Source organism: Lagopus muta, chromosome 8 (genome assembly GCF_023343835.1).
Source record: "Lagopus muta isolate bLagMut1 chromosome 8, bLagMut1 primary, whole genome shotgun sequence".
Lineage (NCBI taxonomy): Eukaryota > Metazoa > Chordata > Aves > Galliformes > Phasianidae > Lagopus > Lagopus muta.
In genome coordinates this window covers 21,789,695-21,809,052 of record NC_064440.1, presented here as the reverse complement: position 1 = coordinate 21,809,052, position 19,358 = coordinate 21,789,695, and the positions used below count along the sequence as shown (strand labels likewise).

Below are 19,358 nucleotides of genomic sequence, written 5' to 3'. Positions count from 1 at the left end.
ACTCTCTGTTGGAAATTACTCTTTCACTTTGTTTCCTGGATGAAGTGAAGACCCTTCAGAATCTCATGATGTATTCCAGTTTCTTATACCATTTCACAGTAAACTATTAAAATTATTCCCAATTTGAGTTTATCCGTGTTAAAATAATTCTGTGAAGAACAGTAACATTATACCGATTGTCTCAATTTTCTTCAAAAGCAACACCATGGAAAGTATTTACAAGGGATAACTTCATCCAATGAATTAATGAGTTTTAGAAGTATCTGGGAAGCTTTCTTGAAGTGGACAAGTTCTGATAGTGTACTAACAAACACAGGAATGGAAAGTTCTGATCTGGCACTTGATGTGTTGGATTTTCAAATTCACAGAAATACAAGATAAGTCTTAAGTTGCTTGGACTTGTTCCACTGGCTTCAGAAGGAGCAGGAGGGTAAAAATCTAGATTTTAAAAGACACCAGAGATGTCTTTTAGTAATTCTCACTTCTTACTCTTGTCTTACAAATATTTTGTTTCATGCCAGTGTTGTAAAGACAGTAATAGATGTCTAGTACTGAAATTCAAGTATTTTTATTTTACTATTTTTAAGTGACTGAAGAAGAGTCTTATTACATAGAAGAGAAGGTAACTGTGCCTAAAAGAAAGGAAGCCCCACCTGCTAAAGGTATACATTCTTTTCATTTAAAAACAGTGGTTGTTACTGTTTCAGTGTTCTTTGTGTCATTATTCTGAGTATATGTTGCCACTATGTGTTTCTGTACATTTGTGGGTTTTTACATTAAGGAAATGTCTGTATGCTAAAGTGATACTATTCTTCTTTGTAAAACTATGTGTTGTAATCTCTTAAAGTGCCTGAGAAGCCTAGGAGAGTTGCCCCTGAACCAGAAATTCCAGCTGCTCTGAAGGAAGCTCCAGCAGCTAAAGGTATAAAACAGTTCCTCATTTGGATGATGTTATATGCGCCTCTTAAAGGGGATAATGTTTATCATACTGTCTTTTTATGCTGCCATGGATATTGTCTGCTTTCAATGATGAGTTATTGTCTGAAATTCCATCTTCTACTATGAAAAATAACTCAGTAAATTGCTACTATAAAAAAAATGACAAAAAGTAATGTAGTAGATAATTACAAACGTTACAACTTATTCTTTCTCATCTTCCCATCTTACTCATATTTTTAAAGTGCCTGAAGTTCATAAAAAAGTAGCTCCGAAAGAGAAAGTACCTGTCCCTGTTCCTAAGAAAGTGGAGGCTCCACCATCAAGAGGTATATCTGTTGTTTGGTCCACTTGCATAAACAAATAAATAAATTTGTTCCTACATCCTTCTTTGACATGCATGCATGCTGATAAATAAAACCCACAAACCAAAATTCTTAAGCGTTAAGCATGTACTTATGTCTGTTTGTCTACAATATGGACTATGGATTGTGTCTTGCTGGAGGCATTTATATGTTTTTGTTATGCCTGTTGGTGAGGTCAATCCCATTTTCTAAAGTTGCACAATCTTTTTTAAGAACGTCCAGAAGAAGTGCCCACTTTTGAGATAGCTGTTGAAGAACCACCATCAACCAAAGGTAAACAGAATAATGTCATGAAACGTTTTCTTGTTTGTCTTGCAGTATTTGTGTTCAGGTGTTTTACATAAAAGTTCTTACTTGCTCATATCTGTGATTTCTTTACATCTCTCCTTTCTTCCAACTGTTTGCTTTGTTTGTTCTGTGGTTTGAAGTACACTCTTCTGTGATGTCTCGCTTTTGTTGTTGAAATTTCCTAAGCATTTTCTTTTATGCAAAATCAGATGAAGTACAAAAAACTCAATGCGTCTTCACATCAAATGTTACAATTAAGTATTCTTATTCTTTCAAAGTGACTCAAGTGCACAGAAAAATTATCACAGAAGAAAAAGTTGCGGTTGCTAAAAAAGATGAGGCTCCACCCAAAAGAGGTATATAATTTTTCAGAGCTACATAAGAAAGCATTTTTATCTGGTGATTTATATTTTTTTGCATATAAGTGTATAGCACAAATTGTTTTGTTGTTGTTTGTTGTCATTTGCGCATTTGAGTTAAAGAATTATCAGGTCTCTGCTTTTGTGTTTTGTCATCTGATAATGTTTGTAACTAAGTCAAAATCTTTTCAAACAAACAAAAATTTTAAAAATGCCAGCAGTGCCCAAGAAGACTGTGCCAGAAGAGAAAGTTCCTGTTCCGGTTTCACGGAAAGTGGCTGCTCCACCAGCTAAAGGTATCTAAGTTCTTTTCAAAGTAGAGAAGACTTCTAAATGTCAGATATGTGCATGTATCATACTCATCATCTGCCTGGCTAATATTCCATTCTCTATCATCTTGATTATAAATGAGAAGGAGCTTTATAAATGAGAAAGGAACTTGGTCTTCTCTCTTGCAAAAAATGCAGTAGATGATGGAGAACAGTCACACATCTGCATTCCTTGCATTTTCTAAGCTGCTAGTAACTTCACTGTTTACAATGGCTGCTTAAGTGCTTTGGAGAGCTAAATGAAGCAATTTACTCAGTGAATAAATGTGAATACATTTAGAAAAATAATATCAATGTTTTAGAACATAGTCAATTTTCAGAGTGGTAGATTTCGGTCTTAGAAATATGTTGCGCTTCTCTGATCTTGTGTTTGAAATGTAATTTTGTCATGTATGTTCAGTGTCATGTGTTTTGTGATTAAATTATGTTTCTGAAGGACCTAGAGAAATCTTTCATCTTTATCTTTGCATATTCATTTTCTGTGTTTATGCAGTTTGCTTTTTGATGCATTTTACACTGTATGTGAGTCTAATGTTTTTTGTATTACTTTAGTAGCTTATATTTCTACTGCTACTAAAATTGTCAGGTGTTTCAAAGGAACTAGCTCTAGGGAATTTATTCTTGGAACACCTCCAAAAGAATATTCTCCCAAATACTCAGTGCCTTCCTAGCCACCATGTATTAAAAATTCAGCTGGTCAGTTTCTCTGTGAATTTAAATGTCTTTATGTTTGTGTGTTGTTTTTGTTGTGTTTACTGTAAGTATTGTTGATGTGTAGATCTGTTCTATTCCCTTGTAATTATTTGTCCATTATTCTTTTGTGTGGACATTGTATGGAAATACATTATTTCTTTAAGAATTTAGTATTCTTACAACTACTGTCTTTGAAGTGCCAGAAGAGCCAAAGAAAATGATCCAAGAAGAAAGAGTACGTGTTGCTGTTCCAAAAAGAAAAGTGTCACCACCACGAGAAGGTACTCCTGCCCATGGATTAATCTATGAACAGACTTCCCTAAAGCAAAACCATGAGAGCTTAAAACCTAACATGCTGGCACATTTTTTTATAGTTCTAGTGCTCCAACAGCATCCCCCAAGCGACCCTTAAAAGAATCTTTGTAATACACTAGAGATATTTTCCCCAGTTACTTCGGGTGTGAGAGATATCTGGAAATAATCATCACTTTTCTAAGAAACACTTAATGGGATATGTATTTGTACATGATATTGCGCCAGAAAAGATATTAAACTGGACTCTATCTTTAAAGTACCAACAGAAGAAGAACACTGGGGTATGTCAGAGGAAGTGTCTGTTTCTCTTCACACAGAGGAGGAGATTTCATACACAGGTATGAACAAAGAGAAACTTTGTCCAAATTTACATTTGACAGAAAAAAAAAAAAAAGAAAGAAAAAAAAAAAAGGAAAAGAAAAAGATGACGACACCATAATATAATCTATTTTTCTGTGAATATAATTGATGAAAATTGAATTGATGAAAAAGATGAAGCTTGTGGAATACCAAAGGAATCCCAGAGCAATATTTAAGTCTCAAAAAAGGCTTAAATTTTTCGTTCTGGCTTATTGTTACAGTGAAAGCTCAACTATTTCACTAGACCCTCCTTTGCAAATCCTGCCATCTCATGGACATTTGAGGAAAAACAAGGCAGCTGTGGTTTAGCATAATCTCATGTGTCAGACCTGCCAGGTGGAGGGTTTTAATCAAAGTCCATGGCTCTTAAAGAAAATTAATTGCGATATTACTTAGGGAAGTAATCTATTGATTTGTGGAAAATTATTCACAAGCTGGCTCACACTTACTATTTTTGCTCCTGTTGCTGTTGATAAAATTATCATCACCCTGAATATATCAGTATGAATTTAAAAACTAATATAACCACATCAATGTGAAGTTTAAATAATTTATTTAATCTACTGGAGAATGGTTTGGGGACAGGCTGATCATGAATATTGTAAGGAAAATATAAGAGGACTGTCTTTGTAATTTACCAGCTGTTTTTGGAAAATAAGGGTCAAAACAAAAGGATATCAAATTCACCTGTTCTCCCAGCAAATTGAAGTGTTGTTGTGATAAAAGAATCCATAGAAACCTGCTTTTCCTGAGAAGAGTATTTACTCACAATGCAGTTTTTGTAATCAAATCAATCAAAGTTACCAGTTCCAGTCAGTTTTAAGATTTCAAATAGAGATGTACTTGGCCCTTACAATTAAAAATCAAGAACTCTGCCAGAGAACTTTTAAAAAGCTTGGTAGTCTTCACATCATCCCATTCCCTCTGCATCTACAGTCACTGTAGCTTGCCATGAAGGAAGCATGTGGGAATTCTCAAATTTGCCATGGACGGAATGGATTCCATCCTTAAAGATCATAAAAATCTCAGATCTGACAGAATAAGGGTCAAAATTATTCTCAAACTTAGCAAGCTTTGCTGCCTCCCAGATGTTACAATACTACGGTAATTTTCTGTGCAGCTTCCCCTGATATAGATTAGTAAGTCCCAGAAAGCAAAACCCGTATGCTGTTGCTGGAAGAGAAGAGAATATGCTTTTTAAACACAGTATGCATTCTTTCCTGAATTTTCTGAATCTTAAAATCTGTGCATATTCACATATTAATCTTTTGGAACTTTTTTTGCTGCTATAGAGTGGTTGCTTGCCATGACTGAAGAAACCAGGCGTTATGTAAAACAAATGACAGAAATGCCTTCTTCACTGAGCAGTGAAATCTTTTGGCCTTAATTAGACTAGGGATCTTATCCATTCTTATCCACTCACTCAGCTTTTTTCTACATGCTCCCTCATCTTCATCTAGAGTTTTCTTTGCAGACCTTTTGTTAACAGTGAGATTTTGTTCTGTTACTGATGTCACTGTTGTGGAGAAGAACAGCCAAAGAGGATGCAAATGGAATTTAGTGGTTTTGTAGTTGGTCGAATATGGATTTTGAGTTTTTCCCATTAGCAGACTTAACTTCACTGCTGGCAGCAGTGGATGAAGTAGAAATCATCTCAAACACTTATGATGGGATCTTGAAACATATATTGTTTTTTTATTGATTTACAGCCTACTTTAGTTCTGTAATTACATGTCCAGTGTCAGTAAGTGCAATTGTCTTGTGTATTAACCATGTATTTGTATGATTTTCTTTGTCTTGACAAGAATATTTTTCTTCCAAATGCCACTTCTAAGGATTCTTAAATATACATATACTGTATCTTTTAAGTGCCTGATGTACCAGAAAGGGCTATCATTGAAGAAAGAGTACCAATTTCTCCTCCTAAAAAAATGCCAAGACCACCAGCCAAAGGTATACTGAATGAAGTATTGAAATATGATATAAACGTTTTCTGTGTCCTGTATGTTCCATGTATAGTGAGTACCGATCTGTTTTCTGAGAATTGTTTGTCCTCTGGTATTAATTCTTACTTGCCATTGCCTTGTGATCCTTTGTATTATTAAGATGTATGTGCTAAATTTTAAAATTCTTTTAATTGATATCTTTTTAAGTGCCTGAAGTACGCAAGATGGTTGTCCAAAAAGAAAAGGTGTATATTGAAGTTCCTCAGGATGAGGAGGAAGAAGAGGTTCCACAATATGAAGAAGTAACCAAATATGAGAAGGAAGTAATCCATTATGAGGAAGAAGTCCAACATTATGAAGAAATTAGTCACTATGAGGAAGAAGCTCCTCAGTATGAAGAAGTTCCTCAATATGAAGAGGAAGAAGTCACCCATTATGAAGAAGAAGCTGCTTATTATGAAGAGGAAGTTCCTCAATATGAGGAGGAGGAGGCAGAAATTCCCCAATATGAAGAGGAGGCTCCACCACCAGTTAGAGGTATACTTTAATAATAGGACTGTGCAAAAATGACAAGTATCTTCTGTTAATGTATAATAGTTTTGTCTTAGTGTGTTCTGATGTGCTTCACAGATTGCTCTTTTCCAAGGCTTTTAAGGATTAGGATACAGAGTTGAAAGTGTGGTATATGCTTACACTTCACTACTTCCACAGATTTAAGTGTTCCACGTCATAAATGTTCTTTACTCTTTCACATGAAGTCTATATAACCAAGACAATTTAATTGGACTTTATTTTGTCCTTGTCAAATTCCACTGTCAGTCTGTGCTTGAAATGTTTAGAATTGCTCGTGAGAAGTGTAACAAAAAACTATATTTTTATCTAGCAAATGGACAGGGTAATTGAAAATAAGTCATTTAAGAGCACAAGCCTCTGTGAATTCCTCTCAAAATTATTTGAAAATTCTGTAATTGTTGTTAGTGTATTTATTTATGGAAACAAAAGTTATTAAAGTTCTATTAAATTGGCATATTTCAATCCCCTTAATTTTTAGATATTTTCCTCAGAAATCATGTTTATGTTGATAGTATAAAATTTCAACGTTGTTAGAACAGAGTGAACATGTTATTCACTGTTTAGAGAGGAAAACTAGACCATGCCAAGATCTTAGTAATAAAGTCTTCCTACGTCTTAATATAAAGACATGGACTATGTCCAGTTTTCCAATATGATGCAATTGTCTAAGAGTACAGAAAGCATATTTTCCAGATATGAATCAAATCAACCCATAGTGTTTTTTCCCCATAAGGAAGTCGAAAAAAAAATTTTTAACTAACTAATGAGTAAAAATTATATTTAAAGTTGTTTGCTCTATAATTTTAATAAATTGATTAGTACATTTTTCCTATTAAAGAAAAGGCCATGCTGCACACAGCAAAAGTGAGGTTTCTCCTGAGCTGGAAAATTAGGATTGGTTAAAATTTCTCTTGACTAATCTCAGCAGTTAAAATTAACCTGTATGTGCAGCAGTCTTTCTTCAATACGCTCAGCAAGTCATCGTTCTCCTCACATCGACATAAAACTTACATGAATACTTCTGGATTGTAGAGTACAATAACTATTAGTATACATTTTAGTTGAAAGTGCAGTTAAATGGAAAATTTGTGCTTATTTCAGCTGAGTCAGGATTTGATTTGATGCCATTAACCAACAAATTATGGTATGAACTGCTGAGTGCTTGTTATTTGTCCAGTTCTCTGTTGGATTTGAATCAATTGGTAAACTGTGTCCACTTGCTTTTAGCATGTTGGTAGCACTTGGAAAATTTTGAAGAATAAAATGTAATCAGCAATATATATTTGATATATGTGCAAAACTGATGCAGTCAGCATGATCAAGTATAGCCTGTTGAATGTCTTAGAAGTGTTAGGATCATAGCTCTAGAAGAAAGTAAGGAGAAAAGTGAAACCCTAAATATTAATACTGCACTTAAAGCAAATGCTTATTACAAAGTTTGTTTTCATCTACTGTTGGCATTTTCATTTGTTCCAAAAAATTGAGGAAAGGGTTGAATTTGTATTTTAGTTAGTTTCCCCACCATTATCTTTAATTGGTTCTAAAAAGCCACATTCTGCCTTTCTCAGTCTTTGGATCAACAAGTAAATTCTTGAATTAAAAAAGAAAATGTCTTGGTGGCATCTGTGGATGATCAAGGAGGATAGGCTGAGCAGCAATTAATGTGATCTGTTTTCTGTTTTATTTTGTCTTTGTGCTCAAATCATTTTAAATTATAGCTGTTTGTTTTGGGTATGACTTTGAGATTTATTTGTGTTAGGAGTTCTTGCTTGCTTGTTTGTTCCTGTTGTTTTAGAAGTAAATATCTAAGACATTAATGGTATCTTTCAAGTGCCTGAGGTGCTCAAGAAGGCTGTTCCAGAGGAAAAAATACCTGTTCTGAAGAAAAAGGAAGTTCCTCCAGCAAAAGGTATATCATCACTTGATGTTAGCAGGCATTCTCTGAATATATAACTTACACCATGTTGCAGATGCTTCACTTGGGCATTATTTTTTCCTTTCTTTTCTTTTGGGAGGGGGCTCTGTGTTTGATGTGTTTGCGCTGCTGTTTTCTGCTATTCTCTGTTTTGAATAGCTCGTGGGTTATGTTTTAACCAAAATAAATCTTTTGAAGTGCCTGAGGTGCCAAAGAAACCTGAACCTGAAAAGAAAGTCCAGGTGCCAAAGAAGAAGGAAGCTCCCCCACCTAAAGGTATAGCAACTTACAATTATATGTAATCAGAAAGGTCTTCTAGACTTCATTTATCTTCTCACTTGTATTAAGCAAGATGACAGCAAAAGGATTATTGGTCTTAAGAACTGTCATTCTGTGCGTTTGTGTTAAAATGTTTAGTGTTATTGGCTTTTATGTCATGGTGTTGCAGCTGCTTATTCCAGGCTCATTTTACAATAATATCTTTAAAGTTCCTGAAGTGCCAAAGAAACCTGTGCAAGAGGAGAAGGTTCCAATTCTTGTAAAGAAAAAGAAGGATCTTCCACCAGCTAAAGGTATATCAGCTCTTAGCCAAATATTTTTAAAAAGCAAAGTTCTTCGTTCACATGTGTTCTTTAATGTAATGTAGTTTGAAGAGTCTATTCTTGTGTGTTCGTTTTGTCGTTCAGATAGATTCATTCAATTTTTATTGATTCTTTGCGTGGTGGTTCAAAAATGAAATTCTTTAATTGCAATTATATCTTTGAAGTTCCTGAAGTACCAAAGAAACCTGTGCCAGAAGAGAAAGTACTTGTCCCAGTACCTAAAAAAGTGGAAGAACCTCCATCAGCCAAAGGTACACCATTTTCTGGTTCAAACAAGTAACCCTAGTTTTGTTTCTCCAGTTTTAGAAGACTGCAAGCAACAAACCCACTCCTCTTCTTAGTGTATTTCATACTGAACCATTCATTGCCCTGTGTGTTATCAGAGCACTGTATAGTGACTGTGTTATGTACACTTATGTTGAACATGGGTGATATATTTACTTTACACTTTCTAAATTTCCATGTTTGTGTCATGTATTGTCTCCTTTTTGTGGTTTTTTTTTTTTTTTTTTTTTTTTTTGAGTGGGGCAAAAGATAATAGCTATTTACAATTCTAAGTTATTTTAAAATACTTGCAGTTTCAAAACCAGCTGCTCTGAAAGATAATGTACCTAAACATCTAGATTTCCCCCCAGCCTTACTACATTGACTTACAATGCAGTCAACTAGTTGTTTATAAATTTATATCTGTGGAGGAATCCATAGTTGTTATTTTAAGAACAGTTATCATACACAGTTAAATTTATCATGTTTGTGTAGTTATCTTAATGTCAGCTACACAGTTATTTTATGTTACACTGAAAATTATTTTCTTAATCAACAATGTCTTTAAAGTGCCTGAGGTGCCCAAGAAAGTTCCAGAAAAGAAAGTACCTGTCCCTGTACATAAAAAGCCAGAGCCTTCACCAGCCAAAGGTATCTCTTCTCATCGGCGAATCTGTGCAAAATGCTTCTTGTTGTTTCTGTGTTTGTTATTAGTATATAACTGTAGTATCATAGCAGATTGTTAAAAATGTACTTGCTAATTTGCACTCTTCAGCTTCTGTATGTTGTCTCTCTGCTTCTGATGTTGTCTATGTACTTGTTAATTTGTGCTCTTCAGCTTCAGTGTAAGTTCTCTCTCTGCTCCTGATATTGTGTCTAAGTTTCTTACAATTAAATACTACCTCAGAAGTGCCAGAAATACCAAGACCTGCTCCTGAAGAGGCACCTACTTTTGTTCCTGAAGAAGAGGAAGAAGAGGAAGCTATTCCAGAAATACCAGTAAAAGGTACAACATTCCTTCCCGAAAATTACCTGAAAGCTCTGTTCAGTTCATCAGATCTTCATCTCTAGTGATTAAGCTGGATGTAAACTTTCATTATTCTTTTGAAGGAAGTTTTCTTCATCTTATGGTTGTTTGTGACCCTTGTTCTGTATTTTTTTAGTAGTTGTGATGTTCTAAATGTAATAGAAAAATTCTTATCAAAACAATATCTTTTAAGTGCCAGAGGTGCCCAAGAGAGCTGTACCAGAAGAAAAAGCACATGTTGCAGTTCCTAAAGTAAAGAAAATTCCTCCAGCTAAAGGTATATCATTTTGCAGTGTGTGAAGATAATTCTCGTCCCTTATATTTTCATATTGCAGTAGAATCAGTTTATAGTCATGTGAAGCCACATCCCAGGTTCTAGCACACTGCTACTCCACTGTACATAGTGGAGTGCTAGATCTCAGGTAGGGCTTCCTTGGGCTGAGAAATCTGGTCTTGAATGATTTACTTGTTTTCAATTTTAAATGTTTGCCATAAATTAAAGAATTCATTGTGATATTGTTAGTGAGAATTCATCTTCCTAACTCACAATGTTTCAACAAAGTACCTGAAATAATGTCCTGTGGGACTTCATCTCAAAATTCTTCAATTCATGGAGATCATTCTGACGTATATTTTGAAAGTGTATGTTATAATCTCAAGCCTACTAACTAATACACACAAAAAAGTCAAAACACAATTGGCTCTGTAAGTAACCAGAAGATGGATCCTAAATGCAAAATTTGATGTGGAAGCAGATTACTCAGAGCCTCTTCTTCAAAGCTGAGCAAAGTCTACCTAAGCAGCTGAGTTTTTAGAACAAAATTGAAAAGAAAACAATTATAGGATATGTGTTAGAAACTAACAAATCTACAACCGCTCATTTGCAGTTTACATTGGTAATACAGTTGGTAATAATTAAGTATAAGAATTAGGCGAAAGTAAATTCTCACATAATCTCATAATCAAATTGTTATTTTCATAAAAGGAATGGAAAGTAATGAATTGAGTTTCCCTTGTGTTACTTACTGTTACAGTAACTATCTTAAAGTTGGTGTCTTTTTGTTCTACGTTGTCAATTTTTCTTTGGAACATTGCAAAAGTTCTTAATATCTTTTAAAGTGCCTGAGGCACCAAAGAAAGTTGTGCCTGAAGAAAAGGTTCCTATGTTTATTCCTGAGAAAGAAGAAGAGGAAACTATTCCAGAGAAAACCATACCAGCAAAAGGTACAACACTGCTTGCAAGTTATCCATGAGATCTTTTGACTTAATTAATATACTTCATTTCTTTTTCTGAGCTTTATGTAAATCTTAACTGTCGTATTGGTGAGTTTGTGGTCTTGTTTCATGTTCCTTAGTGTCTTCAGTGTTCTGAAAGTAATTTTAAAATTTGTTTGCAAAATAATATCTTTAAAGAGCTGGAGATTCCTAAGAAACCTGCCCCAAAAGAAAAAATACCTGTGCCCACTCCTGACAAAATGGAGCTTCCTCCAGCAAAAGGTATATAAGTTAATAACTAGGAAAGCTATCTCTTGTTGTTCTCATTCAGTAGCAACATTTGTTTTATGTTGCTTGTTACTTGTGTTATTTTTGTGTCCTTATTGTCTTTCTGTATCAATGTCTCAGAGTGCCTGTCAGATTCCTGACAAATAATAATCTCCAAAACAATTTAACTTCTTCAAAAAGTCTGCCCATGTCCTTTATTGTTATTTCTTTATGTATATATCTATGTTTTTTGTAGTCTTACTGTTACTTCTGGTTGATGACATTCTAAATTGAAAATATATCTTTAAAGTGCCTGAGATGCCTAAGAAACCTGTTCCAGAAGAGAAGGTACCTGTTCCTAAAAAGGTGCCGGTTCCACCAGAAAAAGGTATTGCATTTGTAAATGCTGTGTTGTTGATAGATAGCATTCTTCATACAAGCTGAGCTTAGCACAAGACTTTTTAATATGTCTGTGTTGTACTGAGTTTGTCACTACACTGTTTGTTTCTGTACACTGTTGAGTTTCTGTTCTGCTGTTGGAAAGTGTCTCGGTTTGTGTCTATTTAAAAGCTGTGCAACAAGAACACTGAAGTCAGGTTATATCTTTAAAGTACCCAAGGTGCCTAAGAAAGTTGTTCCTGAAAAGAAGGTACCTGCTGCCCCTCCTGAAAAAGTGGAAGTTCCTGCTGCAAAAGGTACACGTGCTCCAGATCATATGTATTCATGCTAAACTCTTGAGCTTCTTCTTTCTAACTTTTCTCTGTTGTATGAGATTTCTGCTCTGATTTATGTTAAAACTCTTATCACTGTTTGCATTGTGAAGTCATTAAGCTGTTTATTGTCCGTGTGTTTGTTCTTAATTATATTGCTTTAAGTTTTTCCTTCTAATTGCTAAAAGAAAATCATATCTTTAAAGTCCCTGAGGTGCGTAAAAGAGATGTTGCAGAAGAGAAAGTACCAGCCGTTGTTCCCAAGCCCAAAGAACCACCTCCAAGTAAAGGTACAGATATATTTCTTTCTTCCAAACTTTTTTTTTTCCTCTTCCTTCCTAAAATCTTCTGGAATATGTACCATTTCTGGAGCATATTCTTAAATTTTGAAGTAAATAGTGCTTGTGGTTATCACAAATATTTTCTGTTCTGTATGGATGGTTTTGTCCAACTGTAAATGAAATGAAATAACTGTAAATGTACTAACAATAATACCATCTCTAAAGTGCCTGAAATACCCAAGAAACCCATTCGGAAAGTCCCTGCTCCGGCTCCTGCTCCTGTTCCTGCAGCAGAGAAATATGAATATGCATATGAAGAGTATGAGAAGTATGAGACGTATGAAAGTATTGAAGAATTTGAGGGGGTTCAGGAAACTGAAGAAATTGAAGCATATGAGGAACCTGAATTACCTGAGAGATACAGAGAAATCCAGGAACAGGAGTATGAACTGGAGGCTGAAGAGAAAGAAGATATCTATGAGAAGTATGAGTTTAGGGAGAAAGAAGAAATCTATGAGAAATATGAGGAAGCATATCAGGAAACTTATGAAATCCCACCAGCTATAGGTACATCATGTCATGATTTCTTTATTGTTATTATTGCTGTTTAAGATTCCAGCTACTGCTTAAGCCTCCTTCTTTTTATTTATCCCGTTTGTACTACTCTGTCTGTCTGCAGCTGATGATAAATCCATTCCCTATTACTAAGGAATTCTCTCCAGAGTGGAATGGAAAGATTGAACCAGTGTAGATGTGATACAAACAAAGTAAATGATACTTTTCTGATGCAATTCAGCTTCAGTCTGGATCTCAATACTATTATGTATCAATGTGTTTCTTTTGTACATTTTAGTTCCAATGAATGATGGAGCTGTTAAAATTCAAGCAAAGCTTTCCTTCTTATCTTTTGTATGTGTGATCATAAGATCATAGGATCCACCATGCCAATCAAAACTGTATCTGAAATGTACCAGAAAGATGTACACTTATATTCCTTAGCTACCATCAAGTTCTGAGACTAGTGGCTGTTCTCTTGACAGCATAGATAATTATTCTAAATTAAGTGATTATTCTGCTTTCTGACTTTGTATCTGTTGTATCTTCCTCAAAACTAACTTAAAATCCGTATTGAAATATTTCTTAAAGAACCTGAGGTGCCTAAAAGACCTCTGCCAGAAGAAAAAGTACCTGTTCCTGTTCCAAAAAAAGAAGCTCCGCCAGCTAAAGGTACATGAGCTTTAAGAGGAATTTGAAAACGCAGTCTTCTGTCTTCTCAGAATCCCCAAAAGCAGTAAATTACCTATTCTGATTCGGCAAATACCTAATTTTTTTCTCAGTACTGTCAAAGACTGGGATTAAGGTACTTAATTATTAAAGATGAATACTTATTTAACAAATCAAAACTTGGACAAATTCTTTCTGAGGGCAAAGGCATTTGGAGGAGGACCTCCAAGATTTAATTTTTGCCTGTCAGAGTATTAACAACATTTCATATCTAAGTATTGAAAACAAGTAGATGTATAAATTAAAAGAAGTCTATCAAGCAGTCAAACCATTTTCCCACAGAATCCCAGAAGACAATTACTTTCTTCAACCTAACTATATGCTGGAGTGGATTTGATATTGATATGTGTTCTCAGTGTCAGTCTCCACAAAGACTGTGTTATGAACAGCAATGATCAGCGCACGTTAGAAGAGTTCCTGTTGTAATTCAGAGTTCTTTACTTTTCTCTTCAGAGCTCTTAATTTGTGAGAAACTCACCCTGTGGTCAGTTTTTTATTAAGGCCAATCCCACTCTATTGAGTTTACCAAACAGCTGTGTGAATCCATGCAAAACACATGAGGAGGATAGCTCTTAAGGCTACCACTCAATAGCAACCAAAGGCACTCTATTTTGTGTTTTTCTAATTCTAACTGTTCTTTTCTGACTCATTGCACTGTTTGCATTTTTTTTAATGCTTATTCTTATGTACTGTTACTACTGCAAAAATTCTTAAAAACGTTACAAATGTCTTTAAAGTGCCAGCACTGCCAAAGAAACCTGTTCCAAAGGAGAAAGTACCCGCTGTTCCTAAAAAGGAAACGGTTCCACCAGCTGAAGGTATATTTCCTCTGTGTTGTCCTCATTGAGTCATGAACTCTGATTTCAGTCTTTTGTTTTCATTATTCGTTGAGAAATACGTATCTGTGTTTTATGTCTCTGTGAAGCTCTACTCAGTTGTTTGTGATTGAGTCATTTTCGGCCTGTTTGTTTTCAAGTCATTTGTTGAAAAGACATGAGTGTTGCTTTGAAAAATATGTGCCTCATTCTTTAAGTTCAGAAGTAAGAGTAGTTTTGGTCTTCCTGAAAAGGACGTAGATTCCATCAGCTAAAACTAAGTCTGTCTTTCAAGAAAATGTTTTAAGTATGTTATTCTTCTGTCTAATCTTCAGAATTAACATAAATATTCTGTCAAGAAGCATTTAATCCTTCGTTGCTTCATGAATCTGTCTTAGATTTGCTTTTTTTCTAACTTCTTCCAAATAACTTTAAAAGCCCTAAAAGGAAATAAGATCTTAAAGGGCTGGCTGTTATCAAAAGAGCTGTCCCTGAAGAAAAGAAACCTACACATGCATCTGAAATGAAAGATAAAGGAACCTTAGCTATGAGATTTTTTGGAAAGGAAAAATTTTGGACTGTTTTTTTCCCAACTAATATCTTCTAAAATGATCCTCGTGTTCTTTACACCATGAGAATGGTGTAATTTAGTCCCTAGGTGTTGCTTCAGCTCTAAGTGCTCTCTCATTCAGATATTCTGTATGTTTGCTATACATGTGCTAGACAGAAATATGATGATTTATGAACAAAAAAACATGTTGAGTAGTTACTCTACTTACACTATCCAGACATGAAAACTTAATTTTTGTGATGTAGATGTGAATTTAGTTTAAACTGGGAGTTTAAAGCAAGTATAATAGTAATGATATTCCTAGAGAAGTAATAGCACAAGAGCTAGTAAGTTCAAACCACTGACGTTGTCACGTGTGTCAGAAAGAAAGGCAAGAAGACAGAGTGAGAAAAGCAAATGGCATATGCTCTTTGAAAGCAGAAACAATATGTTTTCTACTTAATTCATTGTTCCAGCAAGACAGTTCTAGATGGAATGTTTCTTTCATCAAAATGCTCAGTATTTGGGAATTCAGAGGAACTTTGTTATCTGGATTGATTTCTCTTTGGGATTTTAAAAATTGAAAATTATTTTGAAGTTACTAAAAGAAAGCTAATATCTTTTCAAGTTCCCAAGATTGATAAGAGAGCTGTACTTGAAGAAAAAATACCCATCTTAATTCCTAAAGAAGATGAGGCTCCTTTATATGAAGGTACATCAGTGATACATCTACTGAGCAGTAAATTGCAGAGAATTCCTTGGTTCACATTCTAGGTTGTTTTATAAAACATGAGTCATTTTCAGTTCATTTTGTTGTAATTAGTTGTAAGTAATTTCCATGAGTATCTTTGAGACTCTCTCTGCCTCCAACATTTTGATATAATTTTTAACATTTTTCTTTTCTCCACTATTGCTGGGTGAAATAAATGTAAATAAGAGGGAAATTAAACTTCTGATCTGGGAAAACAGTTCAGCTGTATTAGAACAAAAAAAAAGAAAAAAAAAAAACAACAAAACAGAATGGAGCAAATGCTGGCTTAAGAGTTGATCTGAGTATGACTTAAATAATTTTTTGAGCTGGAATATAAATGCTTAAATCCAGATATGGGTGTGGGAAATTCAACTGAAATACAGTATTGCATCTAAAACAAGAAATAAATAATTAGAAAATATAATGAAATATTTTTATAAATTTGTATTCTACACATTGGGAATGACCATTTCTAATAAGTGTAGGCAAATGATCAGGTTGAAATTAGATATTTAAATAATTTATGTTCAGTTATTTGTCTGTATTTGTCTCTGCATTTTATGCATTCTTTCTAATCTTGTCTTGTACATAATATTAAAATATGTAAAATATGCTAATATCTTTAAAGAGCCAGAATTTTATGAAGATCTTCCAACAGAAGAGCTCCCTGCTATTATTCCTACTAAGCCAGAAGCTCCAGCACCTAAAGGTACACTATTAAAACCATATATATATAAACCAACATGCATAATAATAACCTACAGGTCAGCTATTCATACCATCATCACTCTGTCTTTGCTCCAGTCACTTAATGTTCTCATTCTAATGTTTCATTAGTTACTATGTGTCTGTCCTTTGTTCTTTGTTTTGTTACTTACATTTTGTTAATGTTCTTAAAAATGTAATATCTTTGAAGCACCTGCAGTGACAAAGAAAGCAGTCTCACTTAAGAAAATACCTGCTGCTGTGCCTAAAGAAGAAGCTCCTCCACCTCAAGGTATATGATCTCATAATAGTAATGATATTCATAATGGAATTTTTTCTAATCTCTTTAAAAATTGAGGTAACAAGTGAGAAATCCATCATGAGTCTTTTTACTGAACAGCGATAGGTGGTGCTGTACGCAGTTTTCCTCCATTTCATCTCTTATTGTATGAGCAATTTAGGTTCTTTATCTGAGGAAGAGAACATGCATACCAGGGGGATTAAAGGAAATCATTTTGCTAACACAAAGAAATAGAAAATATTTCAGTAGCACTTTTCACATGTTAAAATAACGAGCACTTACCAATGCAGTAATTTATCATTTAGGAGAACAAATTCCATAGACATACTCTGTAATTATTTATTTTTTTGTCTCCTATTAGGAGCTGCACAAACACATTGATACATTTTGCATCAAGCACTTAAAATTTAAACAGACGAAATTATTTAAACTTTCCCACAGCCCAGAAATGTTATCAGTCATGTTATCAGGGAGTTCATTGCAGAGCCAAGGATCAACCTCATTTTTTGACTGCTAGTCACATTTCTTTTCCCAAACTACATTCTCTGACAATGTCTTAAAACCAAATAAACAAAGAAATGCAGTGACAAACCTGCAAAGGTCCCAGAAGCCCTCTTTCCAGTTATGTCAGGAGCTCTGTTGAAGACTATGACTTCAATTCAGACAAAAGTTACAAAGCGCTCCAGATATTTTTAAAGAAACGTAGCTTTAAAAAAAAAAAAAAAAAAAAAAAAAAAAAAAAAAAAAAGCAACATCTGTTCTCTTTTCAGAGATTACCAAATTCAGACTTATAAGTGCCAGGAGTTACAGAAATGCATAAACTTAAGTTGTCATATTGTATTCACAGCTTAATGACTCGTATTTTTATACTTTTTTGTAGTAGCATTTTTGTTGTTTGCTTTACAAACTGTGGTACTTATTTCCTAGTGCAAATTTGTAAAATAAAATATTTTTAAATTTCTGAAGTACCAAAGAAACCTGTCCACAAAGAAAAAATACCTCCTGCTCCACCAAAAGAAGAAGCTTCACATCTTAAAGGTACAAAATATTTTAAGTGGGATTCGAAGAATAAGAGATCTGTTTTCATATATCTATCTTAAACAATTTTGGAAATATTTTATGTACCACAACCTGGAATTTAGTTAGCAGCCACAGTATAAACCTGAGTAAAAAATAAAACTCACCTGGATTTGTGCTTTAGGGAAAAAAAAAAATTGTTAGCTTAGTTTTGCAGCAAATGAAGGTAGGAACCCCCAAGGAAAAATAATAATTAAAAAACAGACAAATTGAAAAAGTTAGAGAGGTCTAATTGAGAAAGTAGATCAGTTAAGGACATGTCACACGTCTTCTGTTAATGTGCAGAGGTCTTACTGTGGCAGTATAGAAAGTCATAGTTGTTTTTTTTCTCCCTTATTCCAAATACGCCTGATTTTTAGTGTAGATGTAAGATAGAGCTGTGCATATTAAGATGAGCTTGTACATTTGATTTCTTTGTCTTTCTTACTGTCTTGTCTGAAGATGTAATTCTATGTTAACTTTAAAATTATACTAATATCTTTCAAGTACGTGAAGTTTATGAGGAAATATATGTAGAAGAAGAAATTTCCACTGTTCATAGAAAAGAGGAGGCTTCGACACCTAGAGGTATATGAACTTCTTGATCATCTCTCATCTGCAATTTGGTCATTGATCATCTGCAATTGATTATCTGCAATTTGCAATTTGATGACCTTCAAGAAAAATTTAATTATTCATGTTCATAGTTTAGATCTTGTTCAATATAATTAATATTTGTGTTCGTTCTTTTTGTTCGTTACTTGCATTTAATACCGGCTTTTTTTGTATGACTTGTTTTTCTGTTCTATAAAAATTCTTAAAATGAACTAATATCTTTAAAGTGCCTGCAGTTGTGAAAATTGCTCCTGAAGTGCCTCTTGCTGTGCCTAAAAAACCAGAACCTACTCCTGTGTCTAAAAAGCCAGAATCACCATTTAAAGGTACTATAGTAGTCCAGTTAAACCTAGGCCATGTCAACTTTTGCTCATATTTTGTGTTTCTTACTCATTTAATAGCTAGTAATCAACTTGTGTGAAATTTGTGATGTTGTTTGTCAGTTTTCGTGTTTCTCTACTAGTCTTATTTATTTGTATGTATGCTTTAAATCATAAAATTAAAAACAGTAAATATCTTTCAAGTGCCTGAAGTGCCCACAAAAGTTATCACTGAAGAGAAGCCTGTCCCTCTGTCTAAAAAGCCAGAAGCTCCACCCGCCAAAGGTATAGGCCAACATATCCTTTCTTTCTCCTTTTTCTTTAGCTTTCTTCTGTCTTGTTTTGCTCTTGTCCAAATGTTGAAAAATAGTTCAATTTGGCTATTTCTTCTATCCAAGAACAAGCCGTTGCAGTGGTAAAGAAATTATATCAGAAAATTATCAGAAGGACTAATAGTAATAAGAAAAACTTTAGCTGAGTCAATAGGCAGCAAGATTTACAAAATAAGCATTTTCA

At 34.2% G+C, this 19,358-nt stretch overlaps 2 protein-coding genes and 1 long non-coding RNA gene across 13 annotated transcripts in view; all 3 read left to right on the top strand.

Moving 5' to 3' along the window:
• Window positions 1-19,358, top strand: part of TTN (titin) — a 240,223-nt gene that overhangs the window by 97,973 nt on the left and 122,892 nt on the right. The gene's annotated exons all lie outside the window — the stretch shown is intronic.
• On the top strand, window positions 1,641-10,286 carry LOC125696882 (titin-like). The gene is made up of 5 exons (XM_048953160.1): window positions 1,641-3,623; window positions 5,515-8,651; window positions 8,846-8,932; window positions 9,516-9,596; window positions 9,853-10,286. Exons 2-5 carry the CDS (start codon window positions 8,432-8,434, stop codon window positions 10,014-10,016), a joined length of 552 nt encoding a protein of 183 aa, XP_048809117.1. The 5' UTR covers window positions 1,641-3,623; window positions 5,515-8,431; the 3' UTR covers window positions 10,017-10,286.
• LOC125696884 (uncharacterized) lies at window positions 12,203-14,952 on the top strand. Its single transcript, XR_007378597.1, has 2 exons — window positions 12,203-12,454; window positions 12,671-14,952. It is a non-coding gene; the product is annotated as an uncharacterized LOC125696884 (long non-coding RNA).